A 15,558-nucleotide genomic window follows, 5' to 3' on the forward strand; every position below is an offset into this window, starting at 1 on the left:
CCTTTTTTTTTGGGCAGGGAGGCGAGGTGATGACGTGGTGCTAATTTGCTTGTAAATAACATCAACTTCAGTGGCAAAGACATACGGTGACGCGGTCCTCTTTCGTGGTGGCAAAAGGGAATGGCGCCGCTGCTGGGGAGCTGCAGCACCCTGACCTGAAGCTGACATCTCTCAGGATCCTCACCGTAACCAGCTCTGATGCCAATTGTTAGTAGCAACTAGCACAGGTTCTGTTTTAGGACTTAGTTTCTGGGCTGCGATGGATGCAGCTGGTGAGCCTTCACTCCTTGTTTATAGCTGAAATTAACTAGTACAGATCCACCTCAGTGGCTTTCTTACAGCCTAAGACATCTTGACTTGACCCACAGACATGTACCTAAGACACAGACTTGACTCACTAGCTTACTACCTAAGGAAAAGACTTGACTCATTGACTGACTGCTGCAAGGATTTCTAACACAAGTTCCGGTTCTTGTCGGCTTCAAGGTAGATCATATTGAAGTCCCCACACAGAAGCCAAAGGCCGGCATAGGGGATGGTCCCCAAAAGACAGGTTTTTGGGAATCAAGGAATTTTAGGGTAAGGGGAGATGCTCTTATGCTGTCTCGAAACTCCAGGAGCAAGTAGACCTTTTCTTTTTCTCGTGCTGTATTATGTGATTGTTCAAAATTAGAATTTTCCAAGTTTTTTCTTCATGTTACATCATTTTGCCTTTGACATATGTATTTGGTTTATTGCCTTTGTGGCTTTGTGCTTGATCCTCTTTAATTTCTTATGATGAAGTGATTACTGACTGTATGCCATTATTACGTTATGGAAGGTACTTGAGACAGGTGATGATCTAGGAGAAGTTACTGAAACAGTTGATTATTATGTTCAAGGGGCAACCATTGCTGCTGGTAACTTGTTCGGAAGGTATGCTGCTCCTTAATATTTTTAATGTATTCAATTACTTATACTTGCTTGGCACCATCTGTTGTGGAATTCATACATCACTACACATTCATGTTAAAAACCTCGGTGGTCTTATAGTAAAATGGACACAACCAATATATCTTGGGCTGTTGGCTGCCCAGGACTGCATGAGCCCACCAGGTCAGCACAGATCCAAGGCATGTTGATGGTGATTGGTTACCTGGTCTGCACGGTCCCGTAAAATCAGCTCAAACTCAACTCTGAGGTTGTCTAGTTTATCATTGCATTTACTCGATGTACAACTATGTAGTAGACCGATGGGAAGGTTTTGTTTCATATGAGAAAGTAGAAAATCAAGGGAGTGCTTCCATGCTTTTCCATGATTTTTTTCTCGGCAATCTCAAACATGTACTCCCTCCGTCCCGTAATTCATGTCGCAGGCGTAGTTCATTGCCAATTTTATAAAAAAGCCCTCGTAGTTTCAAAACAATCACAAGCAAGTCCCTCCACTCCCGTCTTCTTCCTCCGTCGTCGCTCGTGCGTCTCCAGGGGCCGGCGCCGCCAAGCTGCGCGATTTGCCGTCCACCAGGAAGTGTTTCGCCTCCGTCGCCACGTACCTTCAACGCCGCCGCCGTCGCCCAGACCTGTGCCGTCGCGATCCCCTCCCGCGGCGATTACCTGCGGGCGTCGCCGGAATTTCCCACCACGATCCGGTGGAGCAGGAGCTCCCTCTCATCGTCCTTGAGCTCCCGCTAGTCCACCTTGAGCTGCCTCCCGTGCGCCACCGCGGTCCCTCCCGCCGTCATCCACCTACGGGCATCGCCGGAGCCGGCCTCCATGATCCAGTGGACAGGAGCTCACGCGCGTCCTCCGTGGTCTCCCGTGATTCCTCGTCAAGGTCCCATGCGCCACCGTGGTGCTCCTTCTCTGCCTGCGTGACCGCGTGGCTGTTTCTCCCCTGCCGCCGGTGGAGCTAGCCCGTGCTGCTGCTGCTGCTGCTCCTCTTCCCGTGTTGATGCTACTGCTCCTCTGCCTGTGCTGCTGTTGCTGATCCGTGCCTGTATTGTTGTTGCTGTTGACTGCCGCCGTGACTGCTGCTGCCTGGTGCTATTTGCACTCTGAAGAGTACTGCTACCTGACAATTTGTGAAATTGATTTACTGCTAACTAAAGGCTTTCAATTAATAGCAAGGCCTTGAGTAAATTTAAGCAATTGCCACTAGCTGATCTTGGATTGCTTTACCTTTTTTGCAAATACTCCAATGATGATCAAATGAGGGAATAAGCGTCAGTTCATAGTTGCTGAATTCATTTTGAGCATATGCTATCCAATAATCAAACCTTGGCACTCGCGGATAAATTTGCCGAGCAGCCTTTCGCTTTGGCCATTCAACTTCCCAGTTCCATAAGATTCGGCGGTGTCGAAAAGGTTTATGCCATTCTTCAGAGCCAAATTGAAACACTCCTGCAGTTCACTATCCATGATTTCCTGGTAGCCCCAAAGCAGCTGGTTGCCCCATGCCCATGTTCCAAAACCCATGGGGGAAACTGAAAGGGGCCCAACTTTCACCTACATTTGTTAAACAGCAATGTTTCCTTGAGCAGAATTCAGTGAACAAGAGTTGATAACCTAACGTACTAATTGTACAGTCGTCATTTTCTTTCTGAAGATTGCATTGCATGTTATGGTACAGATTGTCATGTGAGCATACAAAGATAAATAGTTAGGGAGTTGGCTTTACAGATTTCTGGACACTGCACTTGTTAACATTTACATGTTTCACTAGTCCATCAGGACTTTGTGGAAGAGGGGATAAGAGCTGATCAGGTCAACTAACCCTCTGCTTGTATTGACGGCGGTCTGACGGATCAACTAACTCTTTTTTCTTTGAGAGAGAGGTGCTATCAACCAATTTTACTAGAGACACTATGCAGTAGCTTTTCACCCACCTAGAGTTAAAATAAGCACATCAACAGCAAACTTCATACTGTCAGAACATACTGTCAGAATCAACGGCACAATCAGAATGCATATCGACAATAGCTCTGAACCAAACGAACAGGGGCTTTTTTCCTATACTGTCAGCCTTGATCTTGAACATGTTGTTACTTGCAAGAGCTAGGTTTGTTAGTTACAGAATTCAGTTAAGGAGTACATATAAATTCAGTTATGTGAATCATTCAAATTCAGTTAGAGCACATATACATATACTTGCAGCCCATTGATTCCATGGTGTACATATAAATATTTTGTGCGTATATCCTTGTTATGGTACCATGGTGTACATATAAATATTTTGTCAGCAACTTCTGTAAAATGGCTTTGTTTAGTGAAAACATCACCAGACTGTTAAAATTCAGTTAAAAGATCTGTACCTTGATGCAGACTAAAAGGAGTAGGTTAACTGATCAGGTCCTGTGGCTGGTCAAACTGTACCATGCCAAAGTATTTGCTGCAGAGAGAAAAAACAAAAATAAGCAAACATAAATTACTTAATGAAAGCTTGGGTATAAAGTGGAGTACATATAAAGCTTGGGTATAAAGCTGAGACTAGTTTCTGATTTACTCATGATTGAAAATGTCAAAGTGCTTTGGTTTACAACCAATTAGGAGGCCCACACTACTATCCTGGAAGATGCAGCTATTACTCGGTTGACAATATGCAAATGATTTCCTAGGGGTTTCAGACATGCTATGTGTGTCTGAATACATGTGTGTCTGAATCATGTGTCCAAGTCAGTCACAAGCACAAGCAGATCATGTGTATTCAAGTGTGCACTGAATCATGTGTTTACTTAATTTTGAACTTGCTAGCAATAAGCTTGCAGTACACTTTATAGTCAGATCAGGAGCCAAGCTCTAAAACTGGACTTTTAACTGACTTTTAAATTGAATTTTTACTCCAAAATAAGAGTACCATGCCTGCTTAACTGAATTTTTAACATAATCTCTGTCTTGGCCTAGGAGTACTCAATTTCAATCTCTCTCTTAGCGTAGGAGTACTGAATTTTTACAGTAGATTTACACTGATTTTCCAACTCAAGCAGTATCCATTCGTTTACACATAGGCACACCAGTATCCATTCATTCATGCAGAAAGAAAGAAACTTCACACATGATAAATTTTATTCACACATGATAAATTCAGGTCAAAATCTCTCTCACACACACACACCAGCACCAGCATGATAATCCATGAATGGAGAAAATTAGATAGACATGATTATCATATTCACACATGATAATCCATGAGTGGAAATAATTAGACAGACACACACTAGCAGCAGCAGCAGATGGAATTGCACAACACCAACAGAGGCAGAGGGATCGTACAACCCGGAGGTCGACGATGGGGTCGTACAGATCAGAGAGGTGGCAGCTGTTCCCGCCGGCCAGGTGGGCCAGCACGGCACACACGGAGGCGCCCTTGTAGTTGTGGCCGCCCGCGCCAGCCCCGGCCTCGTCGACGACGCTCCACGACACGAGGTGGCGGATGCGTTGGACGGCTTCGACGACGCTCTGGCATACGCGACGCCGGAGAACTCCGCCACGGCCGCCTCGCCGGCGACCCGCATCAGCTTGTTGCGGTTGACCCTGACCGTATCGTGCATCGCCACCACCCGCTACCACTCGTCTGGTTCCTCCAGGCAGGCGCCGGTGACCTTTTTCTCCGCCTGCTCTCCCCTGTCGACGGTGGCCAGGATTTGTTGTGGGGGCGGCGAATCGATGGCAGCAAGTGCCGGATTTGCGAAAGGCGATGGGGGGAAAGCTTGGAAATTTAGGGGCGCGGGGAAGGGGAGCGGTGGAGCTGCGCTAGGGAGCAGTGGAGTCGCGCGGGGTAGCGGTGGAGCTGCGCGGCGGCGCGGTGTGCTGGAGCTGCGCGGCGTCGCCGGCGTCGTGGGGGAACTATGTGGTGGAGCTGAGCAGTGGAGAAGACGACTGGACCGCGGGTTCGGTCGGATAAACAAGGACTTTTTTGGAAAAACGCCGCTGCGACATGAATTTCGGGATGGAGGGAGTAAAATTGTAAATTGTGAAGTTAATATTATTTATCTTAATTTATACGTTTCACATCTTCAGTCATTGTGTAGGTGTAGCACAGTTTTTGTGTGACAACCCAGCCTTGTGAGATTAATGCACATGTGCTGTCCAAAAACTTAAGCATGTTATTTAATGTTCCCACACTTAGGGAACTAGAGCATCACCAACATATAATATAAACTTAGGTTTGAAATGGTATAAAGTTTTGGTTAGTCTTTCTGGGGTAAGGCATACATTTTGGAATAATAGGATAGGGGATCAGCTGGAGATGATCTTAGATTGTAGTATTTTACATCTTTCTAGAATCATAAATGAAGTTTTTTATAATTTAATATTGAGTTATGTTCGTGACAGTTTGACATTAATAATTAGTAGCCTTTATCATTCTGGTTTTGTTTGAATCTTTGCAGGCGGCGTGTCATACAGGTATACGCCATGGGTGCTCGTGTGCTTGATGGTTCTTTCATGACACAAGAGCTAAACTTTACTGCGCATTCTTCAGAATCTTCATCTTCAAGTTCTGAGCCTCTTGGAGTGGCATCTGCTTCCGTTGCAGATCCATACGTTCTTTTGAAGATGGTTGATGGAACTATTCAACTTCTTGTAGGAGGTATAGTATATCCACTAGTCCATCATTTTTCAGTTATGCTTTCTTGCTGTGGCCTTATATATAAAATTCAGTCAAGCTTTGAAGTTTAAGTTAACCAAATAGTAAAAGAGGCCAAATTTGTCAGTAGTGTGAGAGAACTTGTTCCAGAACAATTGTTATATATAGATCATAGTAGCGACTGAATAGGCAATTGAAAGGTGAGTGGTGCAAAATACTTATCTAGCTTCTGTATAGCTTAGTGCACTTTAACATGCGAAGGTTTCCTTACAGCTGAAGATAGAAGTTAGCAAGCTGGTGCTCTCTCATTAGATAAATATATATGTATAAAGCTGCGTATTCAATCATGACATGTTTGTAGAAGGGAAAGATCTAGCTCAAATCCTTAGTTCAGTGCTACCTTGTGAATTTAGGCGAGGTTTGGATGGAATGAAGGGTGATCTCAGTTCTCAGACAAAATAGACGTATATTTTGTGAAGATTTGTTCATAGATAAAGAGATCATGTAAAAGGGAAAGATCCAGCTTAAATACATGATGTTTCATTTTCTGATGCAGATCATTCTACTTGTGCTCTTTCTATCAGTGTTCCCAGTAGTTTTACAAGCTCAAGCGAAAAAATATCTGCGTGTACACTTTATCGTGACAGAGGTCCTGAACCATGGCTGAGAAAGACACGTAGTGATGCATGGCTATCTAGTGGTATTGTAGAACCGATTGATGGCAGTGGTAGTTCATCTCAGGAGCAGTCTGATATATACTGCATCATTTGTTATGAAAGTGGTAAACTAGAAATTTTTGAAGTGCCTAGTTTCAGATGTGTTTTCTCTCTGGAAAGTTTCTTTTCTGGTGAGGCTCTTTTGGTTGATTCAAAAAGAAGACATGATGACACTAAAATTTCTCTAAAGAAAGAAGCAGCGGATAGTATTCAGGTAGTTGAGCTTGCAATGCATAGATGGTCTGGCCAGTTCAGTCGCCCATTCCTTTTTGGTTTATTGAACGATGGGACATTTTTGTGCTACCATGCTTTTTGCTATGAAGACTCGGAGAGTAATGTGAAAGACAATTCATTTTCACCTGCTGGTTCTGTGGATCTTGCCAGTGCCAGTGATTCGAGACTAAAAAATTTGAGATTTCACCGAATTTCTGTTGACATTACATTACGAGAAGACATATCAAGTCTTGCACGACCGAGAATCACAATTTTTAACAATGTTGGAGGTTATGAGGGATTGTTTCTTAGTGGCACGAGGCCAGTCTGGGTTATGGTTTGTCGACAACGATTTCGGGTGCATCCACAGGTATGTCGTTGTTGTGCTGAGGTTTTTGTTGTCTTGCAGTGTTTATTAAGTTTCATATACTTCCAACACCCCCTCTCACGTGTGGCTCGATAAGGCCTAAACATGGACAGAAAGAGGGCAATGAACTTCTTTATTTAATTGCGAAAGCCGAGGCTTGAAACCAAGATCTCTTGGCTCTAATATCATATTAACTTTCATGTACCAACCAGTAGAAGCAAAAGTTTGAACCGATGGAGAAGGTTGGGCAATCCTAATATACTTCAACATATTTGACCCCGTTTCTTGTTTCAATCTACGATCGAATGCTTGTTTACACGTATTTCACACTATTTAATTTCTTTGCATGTTGAAATGTATAGTAATTTCCAAATTTGATGGAGTATAAATCAACTAAAGCAATCTCACCTGCATGCCTCTAGCTCTCTGAATGCTGCTAATGTCACGAGTCAACACTTTTAGACAATGCATAGTTCCCTAGTTAGGCTCAATTTGCTGTTGCTTAATGTGCTGTGCTCGGACGTGGAATCTAGTTATCTTTGTTTTTTTACTGATTGCAGCAAGATTTTGCTTTTACATCTGATTGAAAGAGTCCTTCAACTAACTTTAAATTTGGATTGAGAAATAAACAGGCTGTTTTGAAAAACCACCACAATGCCACCTTAGCTGACATCGGAATGGTTAAACATTTCTTTTGTTTCTGCATAGATTTAAATGGTCATATATGCCACATTTTTTTTCTTCCGGAAATGGTAATGAGCGAATGTTCTCTGGGAATGGTTTCTGGCACGAACTCTCTGTGAGTAAATAGGCTAACAGTGTGGGGCCTTGATGAGCAGGGCGCACTGCGTCGTTCGTTCCCAGGAGCATCCCAGAGCGAACGACGCCGTTCACTTGCGGGAACCTCCTTTTTATTATCTGCATGATGAGATATGTCCACAACTCTTCAGGCTTAAGTTGATTCTGAAGTACCAAAATGATCTAAATTGATGTGGTGTTTCTCAAATCTTGTTTTGTTATCTGTATGGTATACTATGCAACTGGAAATCTGCATTTATATGCAGCTTCAACTATAACTATATTTGCTTCTAGTCATCGGTGTGGTCCTATCTAAGCTGTCCCATTTTGCAGTTATGTGATGGTCCCATTGAAGCCTTTACTGTTCTCCACAATGTAAACTGTTGTCATGGGCTTATATATGTTACATCACAGGTAAGGAGTTGTTTGAATATTTGTATCTCTCCCATATACTTTAAGAAATAGGACATTTTAAGATTGGTGATTTTTCATGTTTTAACAGGGTTTTCTGAAGATATGTCAACTGCCTGAAGCATATAACTATGACAACTACTGGCCTGTCCAAAAGGTAAAATTTGTTTAGGTATGCGTAAGTTGTATCTGATTTTGTTGCAGCCTTTTCATACAATTGCATCTTTGCAGATCCCTTTGCATGGTACCCCTCATCAGGTTACATATTATGCCGAGCAGTCTCTGTATCCACTTATCGTGTCTGTTCCTGTAAGTGGTAGTCTGTATCCGCTGTTCCCAATGATAATTTGTAACACTGTTCCGTTACTGCCATCTTCGATTATGATTGTCTGGTACCATCACATAATAAACTGTGCTTACTTATCTAGTTCAATTGCTCATTTTATATTTCTGCAGGTTGTTCGCCCCCTGAATCAAGTTCTGTCAATTATGGCTGATCAAGATTTGGTTCATCACATGGATAATGATGCTACAAGTGCTGATGACCTGCAAAAAACGTATACTGTTGAGGAATTTGAAGTTCGCGTATTAGAGTTGGAGAAACCTAGTGGACGTTGGGAGACAAGGTCCACTATTCCGATGCAATCATTTGAAAATGCTCTGACTGTGCGCATTGTTACATTGCATGTATGTATTTCTTTTGTCCTTCCATACTTAAAACAAATTAAAAGCTGTTTCGACTTGCTCTAGTTCAGATATCAGTCTTTAGTTATGACAAAATTAGACTCAGCTTCTACGTTTATATTTGCCAGCTTCTATATTTGGCCTTAAAATCTATCTGATCACAAACTTCAGTGACCAAATGTTCATATGTATTTTCTATTCACAAAAAGGTTCTGCATTTCCACTTCAGAACACAACCACCAAGGAAAATGAAACCCTGATGGCCATTGGGACTGCTTATGTTCAAGGGGAGGACGTAGCTGCCAGAGGACGGGTGCTTCTGTTCTCTTTCACTAAAAGTGAAAATTCCCAAAATCTGGTACTGTAAGGGAACTCTGTTGCTATTGCATGTTTTCAACTTCATAGTGTCAAAAACGTTCTTATATTATGGGATAGAGGGAGTACAAAATTGTACTAAGCCATTGTCAATTATTTGGATCGGAGGGAGTACTATATTAATTTGTTAACATGTAAAGATTAATTCCAGGTAACAGAAGTCTACTCAAAAGAGAGTAAAGGCGCTGTATCAGCTGTTGCGTCACTTCAAGGTCATCTGCTGATAGCTGCTGGTCCAAAGATCACATTGAGCAAATGGACTGGTTCTGAATTGACCGCTGTTGCATTCTATGATGCTCCTTTGCATGTTGTGAGCTTGAACATTGTGAGTATTGCACAACGATTGGTTCCATTTACAGGATTTAGCACTTAATAGGTGCTTACGTATAGTTTTGCTTTTTCTAGGCATCATTTTCTCCAGTGCCCACATATAATGCTTATCCATATAATCAACCTTCCTCAGTCCCTCATACAAATAGAAAAATCTTGTGTTTCCAACTCTTTCATGTGTTTTGAGGACAACTTAGTAAGGGGAAATAAATACTGAGCTCGTCCATTAATCTTTTCTGCTTCAGCTAGATCTATTCTGGCTTTGAAAGAGTAAGCTGAAATGCCATGCTTAATGAATGGGCTTGTTGGAATCCAGTCAGATTCTCAAAGTTTTCCATTGTCTTACCTCCGTAGTATTTCCCATCTCAGAGACTGTCTGCTGTGGGGCTATTTCCTATGCAAATTGACATTTTTTGAAATTTGCAAATTCCATGGAGTTCATTTGTAGAATTTTATTATAGAAAGCAAAATGCACGAGTACAGGAGGACATGTTTTACATCCATGTGAAGTTTAAACTTCAAACCCAGTATTATACACCCACTTCCTCATCCGTGCAGCTTGTCTGCTGCTCACACTGTCGCCCCTCCCAGCAATGGATGCGTGCACCGCTGTCGCTCTTCTTGCTGCCATCTCTGCTTCTCACAGGGCATGTTATGATTTAGGCCTGCTGTTTGAGCTAGTTGGACTTGTGCTTTGGAGCTTCTCTGCTTGGCAGATGCTCTGAATTGCACCTTAACGAGTCATTCCAACTAGTCGCTCTCAGCTCTGCGAGCAGATGCATGCTCTGTGATGAACTAATCTCCTTGTCCTCCCAGCAGCCTTTTGCCATCGGCTAACAACTGCTTGCGTTCTCTCTGCTCTTATGGGTCCCATGTTGACTTCACCACCTGTGGCCTCTGTCAATGCTGTGGTTCCTAATATTTGTTTCTTGGCAAATTATATGGTCCAGCAATTTGCAGTCTTTACATAATATAATTGTTATCCATTTCAGATTTGAATACTATGTATTGCCCAACTGGTTTGATTTCATATTCATTATGATGTTATACATTTTTTCTTGTATCTTAAGGTAGGCTGTTGCATGATTTAATAACATGTTTATATTGTGATTCTGCATACGAGATGCAGCAATTGTGCAGTTCTGTGATATTCTTTAAATTTCCAGGTCAAAAATTTCGTTTTGTTTGGCGATATCCATAAAAGCGTATATTTTCTTAGCTGGAAGGAGCAAGGTTCTCAATTGACTCTGCTTGCAAAAGATTTTGGATCTCTAGATTGCTTTGCAACTGAGTTCTTAATTGATGGAAGCACACTGAACCTTGCAGTTTCTGACTCTGATAAAAATTTGCAGGTCATTCTTTCTTATGATCTTTTATGTTACTGGTTTGTTTCAGTGTTCATTCTGTACTATTTGATCCATTTGCTAGTTATTTACTTCAAGATGAGTTCTTGATGATACTGAATCAAAAAATCATTGAAGCATCAAACTATCACTTACTACCGGACTGGTTCCTGCGATATTATTTTTGGTAGGGCCATTCATTACCAGTGTTTAAACATGAACATGTTAAGTGATAACTGTAGATGTCCTCTCTTTGAACTAGTACTTGATGTCAGAAAATCATCTGGTAATCGGAATCAAGGAAATAATTATATTACTACTGTTAAATGTCATTTAAAGTCGCTCTCATGGTAATATGTTATGGTTGGGTACTTTGCAGTAGTCCAGTTTGGCCCACCTATTCTGCCAATGGTTAGTTGATCTACTACCATTTAAAGATATTCGACATATTGCTGAGCAGCATGAGCTTGTCTGCTTTGTTGGCAAATATAATTGGGGATACTACTTGATTGACTTGTACAGCATATGCTTCCTGTTGAACACCTGAGTTAGTTGGATATAGTGCAACATGGAAGTGCCCCCCTGTCCACCTGATTATTTACTGCACTCTAACAAATACCATCATGCAGATCTTCTACTATGCTCCCAAAATGGTGGAGAGCTGGAAGGGGCAGAAGCTCCTTTCCAGAGCAGAGTTTCATGTTGGAGCCCATCTGACCAAGTTTATGAGGCTGCAGATGCTTCCCTCTCCAGGATTGGCATCTGAGAAGACGAATCGTTTTGCCCTTCTTTTTGGTACTTTGGATGGTGGTATTGGATGCATTGCGCCTATTGATGAGTTGACATTCCGCCGGCTTCAGAGCTTACAGAGGAAGCTTGTAGATGCCGTCCCCCACGTGTGTGGCCTGAACCCAAGATCATTCAGGCAGTTTAAATCCAACGGGAAGGCACATCATCCTGGACCAGATAACGTCATTGACTTTGAGCTTCTTGCACAGTAAGTGAAGCTTCCACGCATCAGCTTATATTATTTTACCACTTCTTATGCGGCCCTTATGCTCTCTGCACATCTTGTTACACTCTCCAAATATTTTGCATTGTCTCTTCATGTAAAGAAATCCTCCCTCCATCCCCAAATAAGTGTCGCTGTACTAATTAAATCAGCGACACTTATTTTGGACGGAAGGAGTACAAGTATTCCATTCAAGCCAAGATCTGAGATGTATTGATCTTTGGTGTCTGGATGCTGCTATTGCCGGTAGAAGGGTAGTGGTGGTAGATACTAGATAGGACTAGATAGGGAACAGCAAGTTGAAATTTCTAGCTGCAAACATTAAGAGTAATTAGATTGTAAAAGATCAGTACGATTGGTAAAAAAAAAAAAGGTCAGCTCTGAGAACCAGACACTCCAAATATCACGTCTGACTGATTGCCATACACCCTCTGCAAGCTGGCCAGTTCTCACTGGTCTAGCCTGTTAAAGCCTCTGCTGTAGAACATTTGTTGTTCTTTTTAGTCGTATTGCTTTTTTTCTCATGCCTCTCTAATCCACATTTTACCCTCTACATTTGTAGCTATGAGATGCTATCGTTGGAAGAGCAGCTTGACATCGCACAGCAGATTGGGACTACCCGTGCGCAGATCCTTTCCAACTTTGCTGATATTTCGCTAGGCACGAGTTTCCTGTGAATTAAAGTTTTGGGCGATCATGTTGGATCTAACACCATGATACAGTTGGAAAAGCTAGCGGTGCATGGCGATTCTGGAGCTGCTTGTTGAGTCTTGCTTAACTCCGGTGACCTAGGCACTCAGGCATGTAAACATGACATGTGTACGATAGGATTAAATGCTGGCCAGTTTGATCTTTCTGAGTAAATTATAACCACCTTGCCGCGTACATATGATTAGCACTTGGAAGCGCATTGTAAATGGCCATGTTGGTTAATTTCTTTCTAAGTAGTAGCTGTTGAGCTTCTTGCGTTGCTCCTTCCTGGACATGTCCCTGGTGACTGTAATCTTAGTGACTTGCGATACAAATTTCACTGTCAGTTGGCCATGTGATTGTCGGACGCATTTCTCTGTTATGGAAACTTTAGCTTTTTATTAAGGAAAACGGTAGCAAAGGTTTCAGTCCGACTCTTTGTGGTCCAGTGACGTTCAATCTGGCGTTGAGCTCCCAGATTGCTAGTATTGCCATATGTTACGGAAAGCCTAGCGCAACGCCGTAACTTTGACTAAGGAAACATGTACTCCCTTCGTCCGTTTGAGCAACTGCTAATATGGGACGAAGGGAGTATATATTATACTCCTTTGACAAAAAGTTTATCTTCAGATTCATCGTCAAATGAAGTTTCTAACTATATAATTTTGTGGTCGTATTATACATTTTTTATTAGTCAAATTGAAGACCTGAAAACCTGTGCCCAAATTATGGTAAAGTGGGAAACTTTGCAAGAGTTGTGGTTTTCTAAAACCTTCATCCCAATAATGGTGGTCTCTCCATATTTACTTCTTAGATATTGGATTGCAAATTCAGAAATATACTCCCTCCGTCCGAAAATACTTGTCATCAAAATGGATAAAAAGGGATGTATCTAAAACTAAAATACGTATAGATACATTCCATTTTATTTATTTTGATGACAAGCATTTCTGAATGGAGGGAGTGTGTATTTTCACGGCAGTTTAGGTATGGCGTTGGGCAAACCATGCCAGATTGCTAGCTTCGCCCCTGTCGGTGGAGATGCTGTGTTTTGGTTGATCTATAGAGCCCGTCGATTGGTTTGCTTCTGAAATACGCACCGCATCTAATTTCCTTAGCTGCCGCTGAAGAAGAGCTCGTCACGCCTTGGATTTCTAGAACAGACGGCCCATATTGATGACAAGGTACAGTAAAAGAGCTCTTCTCCCAACAAGATAGAGGGGACGAGAGATCAGATCGCTCCCTCCCTCCCCCTCGTATGACAGATCTTCACGTCTGGACGGACGAGCGCGGGGCAGTGGCGCCGTGGTGGCGTCGACGGATGGACGGACTGGCAAGGATGATGCAGATCTCTCTTCTGAAGATGGGTCAGCGGTTCGATGATGATGGCGACGTCTAAAACCGTGTGCATGTGGAGTACGCTTTAGGTCTGCTGCACCGGCTGTGGGTTCCGATACGTTATGTGGATGGATCTGCGTCGGGTCCGGTTTTAGATATGAAAAATGAAAGCACTCCACATTATCGAGTTTTGTAGGTGTGAGTGGTGGCTTCGGATGGCTTGATGTATATTTTTCTAGACCTATATTGAGTAATAAATAAAGATAGCCCTATGCATTGATTGATGAAGAGATAGAGGAAAAAGGTGAGCTTCCGTGCGAGGTTGCAGACGCGCCAGCGTCATTCTTTTTCTTTTTCGGGAAGAAAGATGATTATCCTTGTATCTGTATTACAATGATGCATGTAATCATCTGCTCAAGAATGATTTAAGAGACCGTGTAAACACCAATGGAATTCACTAAGTCACGTTTTGCGCCTGAACTCCCGAAGAATCCCACAACGTGGCCATTCAGGGGCACGGGTGCACTGAAAGAGGTGCCACGTTTTTCTCCAAAAGGTCCATATGTTCTGATGTCGGTGACCAGCTTAAGTGAGGATACGAAACCGCCATCCACCGTCCCGGATACTTCCTTCACAACCTCACCGGGACCTAGTTGGATCTGCAACACACATCACATGAATAAAAAGAAAGAAAGAAAAATCCTATCAAGCGGCTTCAGAATGTTGGTAAAATAGCGTCAAAACTTTGTTATTAAACATTCATGAGAAAACAAATGAATCAAAGAATACCAACCTTAGTTTCTTTCCCACCGCCTCCACCCCAACGACCTGCTGTGCGAAACTGCCCAGATTGGTCAATGTAGGAAAATGAGATCGCATCAATGAGACTGCCATACCGAATTTCCACACTATATAGACGTGCAGGTTTATCCTGAATGTCATGTTTGTTTGTCCCTTGGGTACCCCATGGTCCAAGCGTTGTATGAATGGGCTGGTTCTGAAAACACGAACAAGAGATTGATGTTATCTAATCATACTTGCATTTTTTATTTCAAAAGGGGATGATCTCGTCCTCTGCATACGAATACGATGCACACAGTCATAGTCATACTTGCATGGATACAAAATGTAGATAACCAAAATGAAGGACAATCATATCTCCTCACCTTCATGCGGCAGATCGCGTCGATAGTTAGTTCGTGCCTTTCTCCATCTTGTATTGATTGCACTTTTCTCGCTATGACACCACGAGCCATTACAAACTCACCTGTCCGGCCAACAATGGCCCATTCACTATCTTTTTCAATTGTTGTTCCCGTTATTTGAAGCGTGGAGCCCTTAAACCTGTGTAATAGCGCAGACACACAGATATATCATGTTCGAGAGCAACCTAACACAAAACAAACGAGTGAGGCTCTACTCATAGCGTGTAATTAAGCAACAACCAACAATACCCATGGACTATAAACTTCATTCCTCGCACAAAAAAGAGTAACTAGACTAATAAAATACGACATCCAATATCAGAAAATGTACCATATGCACATCAAATAATAAATATGGGCCAACTTACAAACCTTTCAACCACGAAGACCATCGTGAATGAGGTGTACCAGCCGCTGACATTCACATGCGTGCCTTGCGCCCGGGCAACGAGCTTTGCATTTGGCCCAACACCATCATATATTGGCCAGTTGTTAACCTCTGTCTTACCAAAC

General features: G+C 42.5%; 1 protein-coding gene across 1 annotated transcript in view; it reads left to right on the forward strand.

Moving 5' to 3' along the window:
* LOC123187189 (probable cleavage and polyadenylation specificity factor subunit 1) overlaps nt 1-12,905 on the forward strand; it is a 22,944-nt gene extending 10,039 nt beyond the window's left edge. The window contains exons 15-26 of the mRNA XM_044598980.1: nt 821-915; nt 5,367-5,566; nt 6,120-6,862; nt 7,991-8,071; nt 8,160-8,225; nt 8,300-8,377; nt 8,525-8,755; nt 8,982-9,110; nt 9,279-9,452; nt 10,624-10,809; nt 11,430-11,797; nt 12,375-12,905. Coding sequence (XP_044454915.1) covers nt 821-915; nt 5,367-5,566; nt 6,120-6,862; nt 7,991-8,071; nt 8,160-8,225; nt 8,300-8,377; nt 8,525-8,755; nt 8,982-9,110; nt 9,279-9,452; nt 10,624-10,809; nt 11,430-11,797; nt 12,375-12,489 — 2,466 coding nt within the window. The 3' untranslated portion in view covers nt 12,490-12,905. The remainder of the gene's footprint in view (nt 1-820; nt 916-5,366; nt 5,567-6,119; nt 6,863-7,990; nt 8,072-8,159; nt 8,226-8,299; nt 8,378-8,524; nt 8,756-8,981; nt 9,111-9,278; nt 9,453-10,623; nt 10,810-11,429; nt 11,798-12,374) is intronic.
* The last annotated feature ends 2,653 nt before the right edge of the window (nt 12,906-15,558 follow it).

This window comes from Triticum aestivum, chromosome 2A (assembly GCF_018294505.1).
Source record: "Triticum aestivum cultivar Chinese Spring chromosome 2A, IWGSC CS RefSeq v2.1, whole genome shotgun sequence".
Lineage (NCBI taxonomy): Eukaryota > Viridiplantae > Streptophyta > Magnoliopsida > Poales > Poaceae > Triticum > Triticum aestivum.